We start from the raw sequence: 19,855 nt of genomic DNA, 5'->3' as shown, positions 1-19,855 counted from the left end.
GCATGTTTATGGCCTTATTCATGTATAGGAATTTGGATATCGGCGTTTCCTTGGCTGTCCCCTTCTCTAATCCGCTGATGACCAACAGCTGGCTTGGGACTAATAGCATAAAAATAGCTGACTGCCATGGTCTGTGGAATCTAAGACGGTTTCTACACTAAGAAGAAAGTGGTCCTGAGGAATTCCAAGGAAGTCTTCACACTAACCGCTTGCTTTCCTAGCAAAACCATATTGCGAGACATCAAGAAATGCTGGCACGCCCAGAGGTGGCCAAGGATGCGCTCTGCGCGATCAACGCAGATCGCACCCCGGGATGATCACCCACATGCATTCTTCAAGATAGATTGTATTGATGTTCTCTGACGCGCGTGGTGGATTAGATGCACCCCGTCTGCAGTTATAAATAATGGCACACTCTCCCCTTGGAAGCACAATCTCTTCATCGCAGCAACTACTAACTTGGCAGCAATCCACTCAAGTCTCCGATTTCCTTCGTTTAGAATCTGAGAAACTTTAGTCACTCCTTTACAAGACATTCTTTTCAATATGCATTTGTCCATGATTATGATGAGCCTGGGCGCCCAGCTCGCCCTTGGCTATTTCACGAACACCTCGGAGCCCCTTGGTGTGGCATCCAAACTCGAGGTCCATCCGTTGCTTATAGGCGACTTCCGACTCTTTGGATGTGTGGCATCTACAGAGGGGTTCCCCAAGTTCAAGAAGATTGCTTCTACAAGCCTCATGAACCTGGACTTCTGTGCAGCTAGCTGCCCAGGCAAGTTCTTTGGTACTTACAACACGTGAGTGCTTTTCATGTAAACATCATGCCCCCTTGCACAAAGTTTAACAATGTTTTATAGTGATTGCTACTGCGGTGATGACCTTGACCTCGAAACCTCTGGCAGAGTCACTGAGGATCTGTGCGACACTCCTTGTCCTGGAGATAAGCGCCAGACTTGTGGTGGTCTCATCGCTGCTGCTCGCTTGGCTCTCGAGAAACAGCGACCTCAATCTCTGGTGCTGAGCCTTTACGTCAGAATTCATGGTGAGGATCATGATGAGAATCACGACGACCACGAGTATCACCACGATGACAAGGAGAATCATTGGGATGGCAAGGAGAACCACTGGGATGATAAGGAGAATCACTGGGATGGTCATAAGTATAATAATACTTGGGACAAAACGCCCACTCGTCCTCAGCGCCATACCTTTACAAGCACCATCACAAGCACTAAGACTCAAACCATCACGTCTTGTCCGCCTTGGATCCAGCACTGCTCTGTCGGCCACAAAACCACAGAGATCGTGACCGTCACCACTGAGCTCTGCCCCAAGCCCGAATGGCACAAGAAGAAGATTATCTGCTACGGTGGCCACTGTGCCCCCGAGGAGCCCTGCGGTGATGAGCACTGCGAACGCCACCGCGTAATCTGCAAAGGAGACGACTGCTATCCCGAGGTCTGCACCGACAAGGAAGAGTGGCATAAGCTGGTCGTCTGCGACGGCAAGGACGGCAAGGACTGCCGCTACCACCAGTGCGATGGCGAGGAGTGCAACTCCAAGATCGTCTGCTACGATGGAAAGTGTGCCAAGGAGACGTGCTACGGCGAGGAATGCCGCAACAAGTTCGTCTGCAAGGGCTTCGAGTGCGGCCACGAGCAATGCAACGGGGATGACTGCCACAAGTGGGAAGTCTGCAACGGATCCGGAGCGGAGTGCCGTCCTCGACCTCCTTGCAACGGCGCAGGCTGCCCTGTTCCTCCTCCTCCTGCTCCCCGTCCTGAGCCTCCTGCGCCCACCCACGACCGTCCTGGCCACGAGGGTCCTTACCCACCTCAGCCTCCCGTTCTTTCTACCAGCATGCACGGCTGGCCTCACCCGACTCAGCCTCCTGTTGTTGCTGGCTCGACAAAGCTGGGTGCCGGCGTCTTGGCCGCCTTGTTGAGCTTCATCTTCTTCCTGTGATGGGGCTACTAGATTACGAAACAGCTAGGATTTCGATTCTCCTCACAAGGTGGACGGTTCGAGATGGTAATAAGGTAGATTCAGGAGACGTTAAGATGATATACTGGAGCTATACTGTTGATTTACTCTAGACGGACAATTGTGTAATGTTAGGCACCAAAGCTATTGCAACCTTTCAATGACACTCATTTAATTCAAATTTCTCGCTCTTCATTGCGTTGTTAAGCGCCATGCTTGTGTAATCCACTTTGCCCAAAAATGCGAAGCAATATACCATGTAGCCTCAGCAGCACCATAAATTTCCAATTTCCAAACAAACACGGTTGTCATTTTCCTCGGGGAGAAGCGGGAACAAAGGGAGAGCGAGCATGCTGAATACGGAGTAGACCCGATTACTCGCCTACGCAGTGTCGGGGAAATTCGTCATCAGAAAAAAAGGGAGGGCACAACGCTTAATGGAACGAGAAGCCCCTGCATAAACAGCAGCCTTTCAAGCGAGAGAGAAAGCTGATGCCTAGCAGTGGCAATGGCCCGTGTGTTCTTCAAAACAAGGCAATCGTTAGGTGCCACTATGTCGGGTCTGGGGGCAAACTCGACCCAACCCATTGACGCGAACCTAGTTCCGACGCCATGGTTCAGTCATATCCCTTGCATAAATATATTGCTAGTTTCAACGTTGGCCTGGGGTTTTCATTCGCTCTTGATGGCCAATGCAGGAAGACCATTCCGCGAATACTCACATGGTATGACTAGAAATCAACATATATCACCGAGTCGTTGGCTATGGTCAATTCAGGATAATGTATCCCAAACGTACCAAAGGAAGGGCTTGGCGGGTTGCGTAATGGCAATCCTATTGCAAAGGTGCGAGGTCTTTATTGGCGCAAGGCAACAATCGAATGATAGCAAACGGAAACCTTGGCTCGTGGTTTGTTAGGTGCACATGGTTTCTCCATGCACTTGCCACGGAGCATCACTCGGGCCACATTGCGGTTGATGAGTCCGGATGATATCGGCCACCCCCCGTAACACGAAACATGGATCCAACACCATAGCATACGAGGCTAAGACAGCGGGTTCAGCTATTGGTAACAAAGAAAAGCGTCCAGCAGCCACGATAAACCTGTCATCAGAACAGAATGTAACCTCATGCCAAATAGCTCACCCCCTAGCCTTGATCCGGCGAAATGGGCCGATATGACTGACGAATATTCGTAGCAAACAACTGCATAGGAATATGGAGCGCTTGGATACTCAGTTTGAATTCCGGAGGAGGCATGCTCCTGCCCCATGGGCCAAGTTTACCGCAGACTAGCAGCTATAGATAGCTATTGCAGGGTGATGATGCAGGTGTCGCTGTCAAATATCAACTGGGCTAACAGAGAATGTACCTGAAATCATGATTAGACGAGCAGTTGAATTCAAGTTTGGGCTGCAAGACGTGAAACCACTCCAATACATGCAGTTGCATACGGTGCTAGGCCGGCTATAGGATAGAGCAGTGCTTGAGGCAACAGAGGAACATTTGCACGCAAGAGAGCAGCAGATGTGGACTGTAAGCAAACAGCGAATTTGATTTTAATGTGGTCTAGACTCGAAACTGGGTCGTCATGGCATAAAAAGCGTTCCGGTTTACCGAGATGGAGGAGACCAGGGCCTGTTAGCAGCCTCTGAGATGAAGAGAATATTCACGTCTGACCAACTCCGTCTGTATACGGAATGCCAATTGAAGGTAAAACAACCCGCCAGAGCGAAAGTACACGTAAGGGATCCCTGCAGCGGCTTGCATAAGTGTTTGCCAGGGAGGCATCCAATCATGCAGCCATCGACTGGGCTCTGAGACACAAATGGAAAACCTTGCATTAAAAATCTCAGCAAGGACATGTACCCTACCGCACGTGCTAGTAGTTCGAGAAATGTTCGTACTTGCGGGATACTCCGAATCGCATTTGTGGCTGGCCGGGCTTGTTCCTCTAGTTTGGCATAGCTGTAGTGGAGCGAGCAGTGAGTGGGCTTTTGGAGATCAGCAAGGCATGGAAATTGCGAATTGCCAGTGTCGAGGTGGGTAAGACGAACAGCCCAAAGATGAGGAGGCGTTTAGCGTTCCCTTCTGTCGGGTCGGCACAAAATGTCAAAGCCGAGAGAGGAGCTTGGAGATGAAAATGGGGGTTGCGAAGCTCACTAGGGGCGGAGCCAGTGAGAAAGGCCCCGGGCCTAAGCAGCCAATTTTGATCCGCAAGAGGGGGTTCGTGTTTGCGAAGCGTCGGGTTGATAATGCTCGTACAACGAGGCGGACCAGCTCGCATCAATGCCTGTGATTTCTGTCTGGAAATGTCGCCGAGTCGGCGAGGAGTCTCTGGAGTCAGCGATTGTATGTGTACGGGCACATGTAACGCAACCAGCATGTAAGAAAGAAAGATGTCTTCGTCAAGGAGAGCACGAGCACGAGTACCTTGCTGTAGAGTAGGTTCACGCAAGGACAGGGAGGGATATGCCACGAACATGGACTAGGACTAGGACTAGGCGCAGGTTGTGTTGGATTCGAGATGGAGCAGGCCTTGGCCAGGCGTGGGTGAAAATGAAACGGCGAGACAAAATGAGAGAAATTATGAGGTGCTGCTGTAGGTACGGAGTACTGCAGTGGCAATGGCAAATTGCAACGTGTTGCTGCAATGCAGGCCGCACCTGCCGTCCATGGACGAAGCGAGGACAAGTCGAGGCACGCGCTGCCGAGGAAGTACCTGCCGCTGCTCGTACTGTACTGTACACTGCTGTAAGTACATCTCGTTACCTACCTACCTATTACTGCACTATCCATTATTGGATGCTGGCACGAAGCAGCTGCAGCACGGAAGTTAGTGCCTTCCAAGGCTAGCACGAGTATCATTTTTATCAAGTGGTGTGCTCTTATTTCCGTTCGCACACACAAACTTGTTGGCAAACCTCAAAATTCCATCCCAGCATGCACTTGATCCAAAAATACGTCTTGCCACGGCCAACAAAAAACCGATATTTGATTTGCTGCTCACCCAATGCTCGGTATACGCCTCTCTAGCGAGCTGAAGAGATAACCTACTTTGGTTGTACATACCAGACGCCTATACGGAGTAGTGCTGCCACAAAAATCGATCCATGAACGGGCATCAGTAAGACTGTTGGCTTGGCATGCCACATCCGTCGATTTCCAGACTCGAGCACAGGCATGACAGGACGGGTTCCGCGTATTTTGATGAGTAATTTGGAATCGATATCATGGCTCGGGTTACACAGTGCCGGGTGCTTTGGCTTGGGCTTCTCTGTGGATCGACCTGGCAAATAGGCTGAGTCGGAGGAACTGAAGACAGCTTGATAATTCTCCGGAACTTCAACACCCAAAATCAGCTCCGGACCCAGCGAGTCTACCTGCTTTCTGTTAGAACCCGCGCCGCCACTCATCATGACGCCGTCAAGCAGAGTCACGCCATTATCGCGGACCGAGTCAATGGCGCTTTGTCAACCGCCAATGTTGAGTCCATGCTGCTGCGGGAATATGCAAGCTGTCGAATTGAGGCTTCGACTAGCGCGCTAGACGCTCTAGTCATGTCTGGACGGGGCTGGTTGTTAGCCCCAAGCCAAGCTTCATTGCTCCGTTGTGATTCTGGTGTGAGATGACGCTGCGGGCGCTATGTGTCTGCCCTCCCAAAAGACCATCATCACCATCGGCGACACACAAGCAAGGTGTTGCTCGGAAGATATGATCCATGCATTACGACAGGGCAAATGATGTTGTTAGCGTCATGAATGGGACCATAGCCGGCAATCGCAATCCTAAAAACAGAGAGAGAAAAGTTGTACCTTGTGAAGCTTGGAGAACAATATGCGAATACCGAACTGCGGAGTAGAGTGCCGGGTTGGTTGCATATCTTGACGGGGCCCGACTTCGTCGCTCTCATACCGCCATGCCCCATTATTACCAGAGTCGCCAATGCGGTACTCGTATCATTCACTCCGCTCAGTTTTCCCCTCTCATCTCCTTTGTACTCCCCTTCCCTCTCGGATTTTGCGGCGACAAATGCCGTGGATCGATTTGCGAGCCGTGGCTGACCAGACTTAAATCTGTCCGGCTTCTCTATGTTGTGTGTTTATCAAGGGACCCTTCGTTCAGCCCCTGTCAACGTCAGCTTCCCCATGTTCCTGACACCACGGACGGACTCCGCTACAAAGCACATACAGGTACTCCATACTCCGTACTGTGCTGGTATAACGTCGCCCTGCGGTTTAATTTCTTTTCCTTCAATGTGGCCCCCTGTCTTAGCGGTGCGGCAAGACGAGTTGGAAGAGCTTCTTCCTCGCCTTCGTCCTCCTACTTACGACCAACAACTCCCTCCCACGACTACTCTGTACTAAGCGTGACACTGTCCTGATTATGATTGAAGTCGTGTCTTGATCTTTCAACCTAGCTGCCATCTTTCTCCTAACTCCTTGCCGAGCGCCGTGCCCGATTCCTGCTACGGCCGGCCAAGCGATACAGCACGCCTCTGGTCCGTGAAGCTATTCGCTGCGTTGCTGGCCTGCAGCGCTACTGCAAGAGGCTGCCACCTTGCTGTGCGTGCCCCGACCATCCTCGACTTGGACACAGGCCCCAAGTATCGTCTCCGTGGGCAGGGCCTAGCGCCGTCCTGGTTGGTAACCCGCCATTCTCGGAGCCGCTCTGTGAGAAGCATACATTAGTTGGCGATGCCCCCAGTAGGCTAGAAGATACGCACACATTTATTTCGTACTGGCCGACAAATCGATCCCTTACGGCGGCGGTCGAGGTCGTATGGCTTATCACCAGCCAACATCCTTTTTGAGACTGCAGATCGATCTTTGACTTTGGATGGGGCCACAGTATTGCCCAGCTACCGCTCGCATTGCTACGTTCACTCGTATACATACCGCTGCCCACCCATCCGCCTTCTCAAATAGATCCTACAACTTTTTGACTTCGATATACGACCACCGTTTCCGGCACCTTATTTGATTCAGTTGGACGTTGCCCTTCACCCACACAACCACACGCATATACAAATCTACGTCATTCACATCGCTACAGCTCTTATCAATCGCTCTCATCCATCTTTTCATATTAAAAAATCATGGTTGAAGACGACGCAAGTAGCGGGCCAATTCCAAGCCGCGCCATTTGCCCTCCGTCACCTGTCTCAACCAATTCAGCCATCACCGTGGGCACATCCCAAGACGCGGTCCGCATCAAAAGTATGGAGCAAGGCGAATATATCCCCGATGATGACAGTTGGGACGACACGCGTAGTCTCACCGAAAGCATTCGTCAGCACATTATCGACGGAGGCTTACGCTACCATGCGTATCACGCTGGGCAATATGCCTTCCCCAACGACGAGACAGAACAGTACCGTGACGACCTCAAGCACAATCTGACCATCCACCTTTGCGAGGGCTCCTATTATTATGCCCCTATCCATGAGCGGCTGCAACAGCCAGGTGCTGAAGTTCTCGATTTAGGTGGGTCTCTCCAATACCAAATATTCTCCCCTCCTCCACCTATATCATTCATGGCCTCTTTTCGAAATACATATAGTGCTTTATTACCTCCAATTATGTACTAATGGTAGAGAATAGGTACTGGGACGGGAAAATGGGCAATCGAATGTGAGTGAACTCTGGCTAGATTGAATGTCAACCCTGCACATTTTCGCATTCAAAGAAGAAAAAAAAGAAAAGAAAAGAATCTAGCACAAGACAGCCACTGTTTCATCTTTCTAACCCCGCCTTTTAGTGGCTGACATGTATCCAAATGCGACATTTCACGGAATGGATCTTTCGCCTATCCAGCCTGATTGGGTCCCAGAGAACGTGCTCTTCGTTGTCGACGATATCGAACATGAAGCTGGATGGACGTATCCCGAAAATTCTTTTGATTATATTCATATTCGCCACACCGTCCACTCAATAAGAAACCGAGCTGAATTGTGGGATCGAGTTTATAAGTTAGTTTACCTTTTTCTTCAATTTACGCTATCGCTGACATAGCTTGTTTCTCTTCAGACACCTGAAACCCGGTGGTTATGTCGAGGTTCAAGAGTTCCAATACGCTGCTGCCTGCGACGACGATTCGTGTAACGAGCCATACGCCTGGCGTGACTTCTTGCGATACTTGACGGATGGCCTCGCCGTCCTCGGTTCAAATCTCCATGGCATCCTAAACGTTCAGAGCGAGCTTGCTGCTGCTGGTTTTCAAGATCTACACCGGTTGGATCTGAAATGTCCCAATGGCCCGTGGCCAAAGTCAAGACGGCTCCAAGAATGCGGCCACATCCTCCGGGATGTCATCTTATGGGGCCTCGTTGGACTGGCCAGACGGCCACTTCATCATGGGCTTGGATGGACGCCCATTCAGATTGAGATGTTCCTCGTCGAAGTCCGAAAGTCTGTCATTGCAGAGCGTAATGGCTTACCAAAGTTCCATTCATACTTTCCTTTCCATAACATATACGGTCGAAAACCCCTGGACGCTGCTTGAATACGCTGCTCGGCCGCAACTTATAAGAGCGCCTATTATTATGACGGCAAATGATTTGAAAGTTTCAAAATACATACGTGGCCTAGGACCTAGACTGTCGTGTCTAAAATGGGCTTACTAGTCGACCAACGATTAATGACACATGCTATACCATTATCACGCACTTCTATCTGACGACTAAATTACCAGACTGGACGAAGAAACCTCCTCCCTTCTCATCGCCTTCTATAGTCTCTTGATATAAAGATGCTCTTTACGTCTGGAATACCCCGGGATTGCATATAGTAGATGGCTGGATGGACACGGCGCACAAAGGGAATGTTTATTTTAAAGCGTGGATAAATGAATTATTGTTTGAGGTCGGTCATGCCTCTCATTTAGAATATTAGTATTTACATGCATGGCATTGGTGTTAGGATTATATTCTTTGTATACAAATGATAGCCCTGAAGAAAGCAAATTCAAGGACTACTGAGTGCTAATAAACTTGTGCTTTTAATAGTGTGTGTACTACCACAATGTTCACGGTGCAAGACTTTCATATATATGTACATACATGCAGCACTAATGTTTCCAGCAAAGCTATTACATCAACCTTTGCCGCCATGATACATAACAAGGAAACTGCTCAAATGAACAACGTGCAGATACTCCCGGAGATAAGTCGCGGATACATACGTACGAGTATATGGTCAACCGAACCAATCTGACATGCAGGGTACAAGGCGGTTCACACCCCTTATGTGGTATAACGGCCGAGAGGACCAAAGGCCGAAGCCTCCGCTTCATTCTGCTGAGAACGGGCCAGCTCTTGTCACATATTTGTAGATTATGACCTATACTATTTGTCTTTTAGAAATCAGGTGTGGAGTTGTTTGTATGTGCCTGATTACCAGCTGGGTTAACCTGTGCATGCGACGAGTAAGACCTAGCGAAGGCCAGGATGGGGCTTGCGTTTCCCCCCTCACGTTACCGGGATGCTTTTGGGGCTTCCAATGGGGTAGTCTCGGTTTGTGGAGGTTCTCTTGGTAGGGGGATGTTAATGATGTATTTGCGTGGTGATGGTTGCTTGGAAGGGCTTGGGGAGAAGAAGTAGCAAATCGATGGTAAGCAGGGCCCATTATGACATGAATTTGATACTTGTGAGGGATTAAGTGTGAGGCGGTAGTATTGGGGATCAAGGGCAATGTTGGGAGATGAAAATGGACGAACATTGGCACGGATGAAGGAGGGAGGACCTGGAGTTTGGCTGTTTGTGGGGGTGGAGATTTGTCAGAGACTTAGGTGCTCCGTAGAAGGCCACAAGCTTTGATTAGGCCATATCAATTACCCCCGTGTAAGATGCTTATTTAGTGGTATGGCATACCTCGTATGCCCCATTTTTTGGTTAATTCGGGGACTTTGTGCTGATGCTTGGAGATACTGGGGCGTACTGTGTTTAGTTTGCGCTCTGCAATTTTCTCGAAGGGGTGCTGCAAACGACAGTAGCTTATTGGTTTTCAAAGACTTTTAGGAACAGCAATGCTTTTAGTATTAGTTAATTGAGTGGGTGTGTCATTTTCGAGATGTTTAACCCTTTTCTATATGAAGACAGGAGAAATTTGAGTCGGTGATTTTGCTAGGAAAAAACTTGTATGGTCCTTGTACGAAAGTCATCCAAGGGGAGGGGGGAAAAAAAGAGCAAGGTATTAATATTTACATAAATTAAGCTCTCACACGCTAGCCAGTTGATTAATTTATTTCGCAACGGTAGGTCAGGCCCTGTGTCTGAGGAGATTTTCTCATGAGCACAGTAAGGGAACGGATGTAGGTATGCATATATAGAGAATATATTGCAAATACATGATCCTCACACAAGAATAGATGGAAATGGCCATGATACATTAGAAGGTTTCATTACTTTTACAGACAATACATATGTTTCATTTTGCGTGATTCTGCTGTACAGATATGCCTTTGGCCGCTACAAAGAGAGTTTGTGACACTTGGTTTAACTAGTCGTCTCATCAGGTCTGCCCATGGTTTTTTTTGCACGGATTAGGAGAATGGCAAATTCAAGATCCTTACATATTTATGACTATAATATTACATTTCTTGACAGTTTCATGCTTCTTTCTTTACACGATGGAAGTTCCATCTCGAGAACGCCTAGGGAAGTAATTCTGAAAATGTTGGTCACCGCCCGCCATAGAAGGCATATTGTAGATTATGTAGGCTTTGGGCAGGGGAGACGCCTACGACGTCTCCCCTACATCCCACTACGAGATTCTAGATAACTGCGTCTAGTTATTTATTATGTCACCTTCACACAGCCTCACGTCGCCCACTGTCCCGTGACGTTTATGTGTGTTCGCCTGAGCCCTGATAGTAAAGGCAAGAGGGCGCATATTAAAAGGTGCGCTCAAAAATGTCATTTTTGCTGTATTAGTATTTAGAAGCTCGATGTAACCAGTATATTTCTTGAGGCGAGAATCGTAGATACATACCCGGAAATCAGACTCGATGTACTGGCTGGTAGGCATTTCTGTGAAGCGAGTCTCGAAGAAGATTTGTCTGTCGCGCAACAAAGGCGTCAGCGCTCCAGTGCGCAAGCCAATATTCCTTAATTGTTCAAGATTTGGACGACTAACCGGAACTCGTGTCGCATCTTGCTGAGAGAGTGGAGAGCTCCAGAGACCTGGTGCCCGCCCAAGGCCTTGAAATTGTACGGCTCTATTGAAGGATTAGTATTATTCGAGAGCTGAGAGGAAATAATCTGACTAAATAGCCATATGCGAGCATTCGATGGATATATATATATATCTATATATATATATTAGTTAAGTTGGGTGCTTTCCTCGATTCAGTGAGACCTTTTCCCTCAATTCCTCCGAGGCACTTCTCGAACTCTAGTCGATATGGAAACCATGGGAAACATGTAATTTCATGAAAATATTTTTTGAGACTCTTCAAATTAGAAAACAGCAATACAGCCGAGTAAGCTGATTTTAATAATAACAGCTCCATGAAGAGGGTGTATTCTCTACGCCTCTGTGGCATTTGCGGTTTCTATTCACCAGATCAGGGTTTACAATTATTCTGATCCACTACATCACGTTATTATAGGCCATCATACTATTACAACAATGGAGTAAAATTCTGTAGCAATAATCGCGCCTGTAGTAGTTAATATGGCAGTATCATCCATTATACGGGATCAACCATACCGAATGACCAGCTCAAACAATATGTCATAATTCCTTCCTCCTATATAATTCTCTGTGTCGCAAGCCTAATAATCAGCTGGTCACCAAGGAGCAGAGAATATAATGGGTCAGCCAGGTTATCGCTTCAAAATTGGGGTGTTGGCGATGAATACTGCCGAGAATAAACTTCTCTATGGTGGAAAACTCTTTCCCATGGGTATTATTCCTGTTTGAACGCATCTAATGTAATTCTACAAAAATGGAACAGTGAGGCAAGGCAATCCAATCTAGACGTGATTCAACCGTGTGGAGTTGTATATATAAGGATAGTAAGAGGGAACCAGCCACAGAACGAATATAGCATCTTCTGTTCATCCTGTTTACACCAGGAATCCCATACATCTGACGATGCATGCAAGCTCAATCTACAAAAGAGCTCGAAATATTAACTCACTCAAGAATGTTAACTCCATTATGTCAAACCTGATTGGGATATAGTAGATGGCTATAGTAATCACTGCATTGCGTCAACAGTAGAGAGGCTTAGCCTTACGTTCACGAGGTACCAAGCATAGGGATGTAGCCAGAGTCAATCCCACCCAAAACAATTGGCCAACCACATGCTAACTTTCCTTCAAAAGCTTAAAATAACTTCTTTTCTTTAACATACTAGACTACATCGGTTAATACTCACCATAAAGCATGTGATCCTCAACTTTGCGAGCCAATATTGAAGACTTACACGAGAGACATCAGCCAACTTTCCAATGGCTCAGGGGTAAGCCAAGGACTTGCACCAAAGAGATTCACACAAAAGTTTGGCTCACTTCTGTTGAGTCACAGGCTAGGCGCTTAGAACCTGGCTACACTCAAGTCAAACAACCAGAGTCCAAAGAACGACACTCCGAGTCATACCTACACCACCACCACAGCGCGCAAATGACACTGATCAAAACCCCTAGAATACACCAAACTGACTCGACTCTTTCATGTGCTTCTCGAACAACGACAGCAATGACATCAAGTGACCGTTCTAATCAACACCAAACACTCACCTCGTTTGACGCTTCCAGCCCAAGGCAGACTCGGACTGCAAACCCAGCGGTGAGCCATCACAACCTCAGGCACAGCTCATCACCGCAAATCTACAACTCCATGAAACCCACCTTATCAACTTCATGGCGGTCAAAGTTCCCCTATTCTCCAATCATATGCCAGACAAATCCTTAACATCAGCCCAGTGCGAGACTTCATCTCCATTCCCTCCGCCTTACACCTCAACCTCCTCACCGTGGTAACGACAACGCATCGCCACCATTAGTCGTACGCCCCCCATCCCATCCCATATCACAGAAAAACCCTCCCCTAGCACGAAATGGCTGGGAAAATCACACTCCAAACAGGCTCCTAATGACCAATAGTTCCAGAACCCAGTCAAGGCTCCCACAAAAAGTCCAACCAAATGCACCCAATCCACGCGCTCCAAACCATCGACACGGTGACTCTTTTCTTCCTATCTTGTCCCTCGCTCGCGTCACAAGAGAGAGAGTGTGTGTGAGGTGGCACGTGAACACGCTGACGCGCGAGTTCGCAGCAAGGGAAAAAAAAAAAAAAAGAAGCGTCGACGAGAAGCGCGCACAAAACGCCCTCTCTAGCTTCGAATTCGCGCGACGCCATTCGCTGAAATGGCTCTACTTGCCACCTATTTTTGGCGTTTCTGAAACTACCGTGACCGGCTGCTGCCTGTTTTAGCCTCCTTCACGTCCATTCTCGTCTTCCTTCTTCTCTTTTTTCGCCTCACGACGCGGGTTCTCGATGCCTTCGAGACCATTCGCGTAGAAAAAAAAGGGCTTCCAAACGCGCGTCTCCTTGTCTGCCTCTTCAAGCCCCAACCACCCCATCAATTGTTTGGCTCAGAGCACGTTTTAGCCCCTCGTGTAAAAGCAAGGGAGGGGGGCGTGATAATGTCGCCTCTCGTGAATCCCATCGCTAAGAAATACTACAGTAGCATGAATTTTGCTTCCTACTTTGTTTTACGCGCAGTGCTTGATACCCAGCAGAAGAGGCAGTGTAAGTCTGACTCACCGACCCCTTGCTTCCCGTGAACGAACCCCCAGCCATCGCATTTCTACGCGTCCCGAAAACCTGGACATCAAACATATGTAGATGAGGAATTCGCAACTACCGGGTATCCGCCAGCGAAAAAGGTTGGTGTGCATCTATTCGCACTCAATGTTGCGCCGTGTGGCTGATATTAGAGGGTGTATGGAATATTAGAACAGATGCCCCCGTTTTGTGCCTGATGCGGCCCTCCGTTTGCCAGAGTCATTGCGTCATGCCTGGAGGCGTTTTGTCATCCGTTGCAGCCACTTCAGGGCAGATACTCCAATAGGCAACCGGGGAAATAAACTCGCTGGCCCCGGGAGAGCTTGTGCTGCAACAAGAAGCAAGAAAGGCGCTGCAGATCGACAAGAGTTAGAGTCAGCTCGCCTTGTTGGCGCCCAAATAGAGTTGCCAAGTTGCCTAACAAAAAAGACTGAGAAATTAAAAAAAAAAAAAAAAACCGGCTCCGTCTCGCCATGACGTAACGGCGCTGTGCCCTGGGCGTCGCAACTGTGGCGGCGGTCCCGGCCGCTCGGCCGAGTCACGTGCAGCCCGGACTCAGATCACATGCACAGCCACCCGGCACTCCACTCCACGTGGCTGGCGAGCCATCTCCTCTTCTCTCCACGCCATCTCTGTGCTTGAGCAAGCTCCAGACGCCCGTCCCGCTGGCTCCCGGGGGCACGCGATCTAGGTTACAAGTGGCCCAGTGCGTGGCGGAGAGTTTGGCACTGGCGCCGAAGAAGAGAATTCTGTCAATTTCTCCTTGTTTGTTTGTGTTGTGTTGTGTCTAGCATTCGGACGGGAGGCTGAGTTTTCGCGCGTCTTAGACAAGGTTTCCAGCCTTGAATGACGCGGAATGGGCATCAGCTTGAGTTCACCTCAGCCCTGGTATGCGCGCCGCGGCCCTCGTAAAATTTTTTCAAATCTTCGCTCGCTACTTCAAGGGTCGAACGAGATGTGACGAAATTGTCGCGGGGGAACGGCACTAGAAAAAAACTTCTGCGACTGTGATCCGTTGTGAAATGCGTGTTGCCGTCACCGCCTCCGTAACAGATTGTCCAAGTGGGCGGTCTAGAAGAAGCAAAACGTGTTGCTGCATGATAAATGCCACCTAGACTCGTCTAAGCCATCTTGTGTCCGGCGCAAGTGCATTAGCATGAGCGATCCCTTTGCTATTTACAGCAACCACGTCGTTAATGCGCCCCCCCAAAAAACCAAACAAGCCATGGATAGCATGACAAAAGCTTTGACAGATCCAGGTGGATTCCATTTGCTTGCTCACTCTGAGCTGTGTTATCGAACAGTACGGAGCACAGCGTGATAATAGTGGGGGGGGGGGGGGGGGGGGCTCATCTGAAGGGAGTGTAGGTATTGGTATCGCAGCATCCTATGCCGTGTACAATGCCAATTCGGTCCGGCAGTCGTCCAATGGAATGGATCCAAGGCTGCGCGAAGGACGTTAAAAAAAATAAACCAAAACACTAATACTTGCGCCCTGTTGTTGCCCAATACCGTCGTAATAATAGACCATAGGCGTACAACAACGTGCCACACCACCTAGAGCCACGATACAGGCCCTGGCCAAGGCTGTCCTGTGTGCTTGGCTTGACTCGCTCCAAAGTTTGGCATTGCAACAAAGACAGCAATCTAGGCCCATCTGTTGTTCGGGTAGACAAGGCGTAAACAATCGCATGGCCTCCCACACAGGCCTTCGGCAGTGCTGGTGGTGTTGCTGCCGCATCGTAAGGCACGAATCTGCAGTGGCCTGAACTAGATAGAGGGGGTGCTTGAACAAAGGATGGGACGTAATATTAGCACACAGTATATTTGCAAACCAGAAATGGACCCTATTGCGCATCGTGCATGCAAACAGCCATTGGCGACAATCAGAAGACGGCTTCCTGTAGGGCACAGGCATGTAGGGCTTTCATACCCTCTCATGCTCATGCTCACGCTCACGCTCACGCTTATTCAACGGCGAGACGTGACACGTGCGTCGCGATTTTAGGGTTGATGCAGGCCTGCATCGCGATTTTCATCTGGATTGTTTCCGTTTGCATGAACGAATAGTATACAAAAGGTAGCACAGAGCCTCCCCTCCCGGCCGCAAAGAGGGCTATCTGATGGATGCGGATGCGGCTTGGGCTTGAGGCTGTCAGTGAAGACGGCTCGCTGCTGGATTGGGCTTGGGCATCGCCGGGCTCTCACCGCGACTGTAGCACCATCGTATGCTTGATATGATATGACAGGGCTAGACTTTGCCGTGTGCGGATAGACACCGGGCAAGCTGAGCTGGCGGCATGGCACCGATCATGAGCCACTTGTTGCCGTGAAAATCTCCTCAGCAGGTGCATTGCTTGAACCAAGTAGCAGATCATCATGTGGCCGAAATCCACACAAAGCCATCACCTCACGCCTTTGCTCCAAACACTCCCAGCAGATCTAGGATGACCTAAGCATTGCAAAAATAACACCAGTCCCAGAATTTGCTGTCACAGCCAACATCGATGTATCAATGGTCGGTGTAAGGGCGGTCCAGATAAGCAAGCCTGGGGCCGCGTTCTCACCGTATTCCCCTCTGTGTACATGAAGACTCGAGGCTCACAGAGGTCGGGTCGCGGCGACCTGCTCGTTGGGGATAGGGATAGAGGCACGGATGCCGTTGCGCAGAGATCTGGCTTCCATCATTGTGCATCGTCCCAATGCATCTCCTCCCTTCTCGCGTATCAGAGCTGCGCAAGAGTTTTGCTTTCCCACTAGGCGTCCGTGGTCGCAGATGGCCTTGCCCTGTTTGTCGTCCTCGCTACCCAAACGGACCAGTGAGATGCGTCTTGGACTCTCGTCATGGTGCGCGGGCCGGGTCAAGAAAATTTTCTTATCCCCCCTCTCAGAGATCGTACGTCTTGCATGAAAGCGAAAGAGTCGGTCAAGACAAAGCAGGGCTATAGCCATCTTGGTAGCCCGCACCTCCAAGATGGCCTGCTATTTTTTTCGGCAAGGAAGCGCCAAAGATTGTTTGTGGTGTTTTTGATATTCGCAAACAAGTCTTCACTAGTGAATGAATGGGTGGGTTGTTAGCCTCGAGTTGGCGATTTCGCTTAGGACCACGCTCTTTAGCTGCTCGAGGGGTGTGTCGTGAAGAGCCAGGCTAACGGGCATAATCCCTGCATTCAAACGAGGTGGGGCCTTTCTTTTCGCTCCCTGTCTGTCTTTCTTCGCACTGGAGGCTGGGCAAGGATGCCATTTTTTTGGTGGCGTTTGCGTGAAACTGGGGGTGAGAAGCCGGCTGCCAATCGGCGCCCAAAAATGTTGCAGCTCAGAGCCCGATTCGACAGCCGTAGCAGCTTTGGACATCAATACAGCTCTGGCGCCCAGCGATTGGGAGATAATACATACGAAGTGACGGGGCTGCGCTTGCTATGAGTCACATTCCGCCTTGTCGGGTCCATGAGATGGAAGCGCAAGAGAAAGACCTGTCCAAGCAAAAGCCAGGCAAACAGTTGCAAGGAGGCAACCAGCAACGCAAAGACACGAGAATTGCTTGGGTTTGATTGAGGGACGGCCCACGAAATGAGATTTTGAAAAATTTTCACTTGTCAAACAAGGGACGGGCAAAAGCCAAGCCCTAGTGGCTTCCAGGCAGCCTCTTTTGGCCACACCCTCCGGCTCCAGGGATCCAAGGGAGGATGGCCGATGGTTGGATGTGGGAGAGCAAGTGGGTGGGCCAGCGAGACCAGTATCACACCGGGACCATCTTTCAAGGTGTGCATCGTCGTTCTAGAAATCGGCTAGGGTCCGGACAGGGCCAAAGCCGCCAATCCTGCGGCGGCTACGGCTTCCGTCCGGAGTGCATGTTGAAGGGAGGAGGAGGAGCACAGTCGGTGAGAGATGCGTTGCGTTGCGTTGCGTTGCGTTGGGTGTCTGACACCGCCGAGTCGAGGTAGAGGTTGGATCCTCCTTTGAAGTAATCAACATGCCATGATGGAACGGCAAGAGGGGGTGTGGTTTTGCGTTGGTGTTGTTGATGGCTGAGGCATCGACTGCATTTTGTGTAGGTGGTACTAAAGGGACTTTTATGTAAGTAAGTACCGAAGTACTTACCTTAGTACTGGAGCAAAAGCCGGCAGTAATTTCTAGGTCAGACGACCACGATTGCACAAGGAAAAGAGACCAGAGGAGAAGAGAAACGCAGCTGAAGAACCGAAAAAACTCGGCAGTATCAGGGGTGGCCTGTATTTCGTACGGCAAATATCGATACGAGTCCGTCTCGCAGAACTTCCTCGATGCAGCCAGCTGGACAGAGAAGAGACTGGCGCTGGGCGACGCAGGTACAGGCCGGTTCGCACAACACAAGGGGTAAAATATGGGATGGAAGCATGTGCTTGTACAAGTGTGAGTGTGAGTACGGGCATACAAGCAAGGTGCAGTACAAGTAGGGCTCTTTGGAACTGGGCAGAGTGAAGTTAATGTCCCATACAGTGTGCCGTGCCTGGCGCTGGTATCTGGGAGGTGCGCGGGAACGGCTCGCTGCGGCGGCGTGGATGCTTTGGAGCTGCGAGCTCCCGTCTTTGTGGGACATGTCCGGAGGTCCCACCCGGTGCGGTGGGAAAAGACTGGAGATGTTGATGAGCGAGGGTTGACAAGTCCCACTTGATAGTTTTGGCACAATTACGGAGTAGCCCAGAGTTTAGTCGTTGTGGGAGGTGGAGGTGGAGATGGAGGTTGATGTTGGAGGGTACGAGTACGAGCACGATAATACAGTGCTTTCATGTGAACACATGAAGAAATTCAACCAACAGCTCCAGCAAAACTCAAACTGCCATCGCTGCTAATTAGTCCGCTAGCCCCCGGAAGCCCTGCCGCGGTCCCAGGCCCTCTGCAGCCGGTGCATTAGGCCATCGGCTGTTCGTTGGGGATTCATGGCATCCATTGTCAATGCATCAAATATCGGGTGTACGAGTAATACTTGGTGCTTCTTGCAGTGCTTGGCTCCTTCAATCCTCTCGCGCAGAGGCATTCGCAGTGGTTTTAAGGTTTGTCTAAGCCCCAACGCAAAAGATGCCCGCCTCATGGCCCTTTTGTGTCCAGGGGTTGGACGCCCGCCCATGTCTGAGCCAAAGCACCCTTGTGTACTGACACAGCATCATCACCAAGCGACAGAAAGAGAGAACAGGGTGAGATAGGTATCAATAACAAAAGCACAAAGGACTGTGCGCCCCGATATACGCCCCGTCGATATCAGCAGAAGGGGGCATAAAGAACAACGCACCAATCACGGCAACGAGCTGCTGGACAATACGGAGTACAGTAGACTAAGAGCAATATGAGTGCATACGCATATGTAGGTACCTGTAGGTGCGGATGCAGTCGTGCAGCAGATACTACTATGTACACCGTCAAAGAGACAAGACTCGAAGCACTAACAATGTCGATGCTTTGTGCTAGCAGAAATTTCAAGCAAGGGCAGCCGTCCCCTTGCCGCATCCTTCAAGTGACCGGGCTGCGTCCATCACAAAAATGGTGGCCTCTGGTAGGCTCGGCTTCGTGATTGGCGCCGTGTGGCGAAAAGCCACGCCTGGAACGGCCCCTGTCAGATCAACTCTTAGGTTTTGGCGGACGTCGGTGCATAGGCGAAAAGAAGCAGCGAGAGACTCGAGACGAGAATGTCTAGGAACCCAAGTCGAATAAATGGATCTGATATTGTAAGAGTATGACCTGTAACATCGCCTTGGTCTCTGGTCGCATAATTCTCGTCTCGTCGCGCCGGCCAGGCGATGATCAGTGCAGCCTCGCCTCTTTTTCTCCTTTGGCCTGGAAATCGAGATTCTGTCCTCATGGGCAGCCCATGGGCAACCCATGGCCGGAAATCACCCCATTCGCCCGCCTCCGAAATGGCCCTGCACGGTCAGCACGTTTCGGCCTTGTACTTGCCGAAGAAGACACTTGACCTTTCGCACAGGCCTCGGCCCTGCAAGCGGGTATTAGAGTAGCAGAGTAGCAGAGTGTACGGAGTACTCGTATGACCATTTTACCTTTGTAGTTACAGTCGGTATCTCTTTGTAGTTATTAATAC

The 19,855-nt window shown here is 49.9% G+C and overlaps 4 protein-coding genes across 4 annotated transcripts; 2 read left to right on the top strand and 2 right to left on the bottom strand.

Annotated features, from left to right (window-relative positions):
• Window positions 1–452: 452 nt before the first annotated feature.
• Window positions 453–2,164, top strand: TRIVIDRAFT_79838 (uncharacterized protein; the record flags this gene model as incomplete). Its single annotated transcript, XM_014102333.1, has 2 exons — window positions 453–800; window positions 861–2,164. 2 exons carry the CDS (start codon window positions 547–549, stop codon window positions 1,966–1,968), a joined length of 1,362 nt encoding a protein of 453 aa, XP_013957808.1.
• A 1,777-nt stretch (window positions 2,165–3,941) lies between these two features.
• TRIVIDRAFT_63977 (uncharacterized protein) lies at window positions 3,942–5,403 on the bottom strand (the record flags this gene model as incomplete). Its single annotated transcript, XM_014102332.1, has 3 exons — window positions 3,942–4,424; window positions 4,654–4,729; window positions 5,060–5,403. 3 exons carry the CDS (start codon window positions 5,401–5,403, stop codon window positions 3,942–3,944), a joined length of 903 nt encoding a protein of 300 aa, XP_013957807.1.
• Window positions 5,404–7,085: 1,682 nt separating this feature from the next.
• Window positions 7,086–8,491, top strand: TRIVIDRAFT_220851 (uncharacterized protein; the record flags this gene model as incomplete). The annotated part of the gene is made up of 3 exons (XM_014102331.1): window positions 7,086–7,473; window positions 7,748–7,958; window positions 8,017–8,491. The coding sequence occupies 3 exons, from the start codon at window positions 7,086–7,088 to the stop codon at window positions 8,489–8,491; spliced, it is 1,074 nt and encodes a 357-aa protein (XP_013957806.1).
• A 7,892-nt stretch (window positions 8,492–16,383) lies between these two features.
• Window positions 16,384–16,734, bottom strand: TRIVIDRAFT_220850 (uncharacterized protein; the record flags this gene model as incomplete). The annotated part of the gene is made up of 1 exon (XM_014102330.1): window positions 16,384–16,734. The coding sequence occupies one exon, from the start codon at window positions 16,732–16,734 to the stop codon at window positions 16,384–16,386; it is 351 nt and encodes a 116-aa protein (XP_013957805.1).
• Between the last annotated feature and the right edge of the window lie 3,121 nt (window positions 16,735–19,855).

Source organism: Trichoderma virens (genome assembly GCF_000170995.1).
Source record: "Trichoderma virens Gv29-8 chromosome Unknown TRIVIscaffold_5, whole genome shotgun sequence".
NCBI lineage: Eukaryota > Fungi > Ascomycota > Sordariomycetes > Hypocreales > Hypocreaceae > Trichoderma > Trichoderma virens.
The sequence above is the reverse complement of the archived record's forward strand: the minus strand, read 5'-3'. Positions and strand labels throughout refer to the sequence as shown.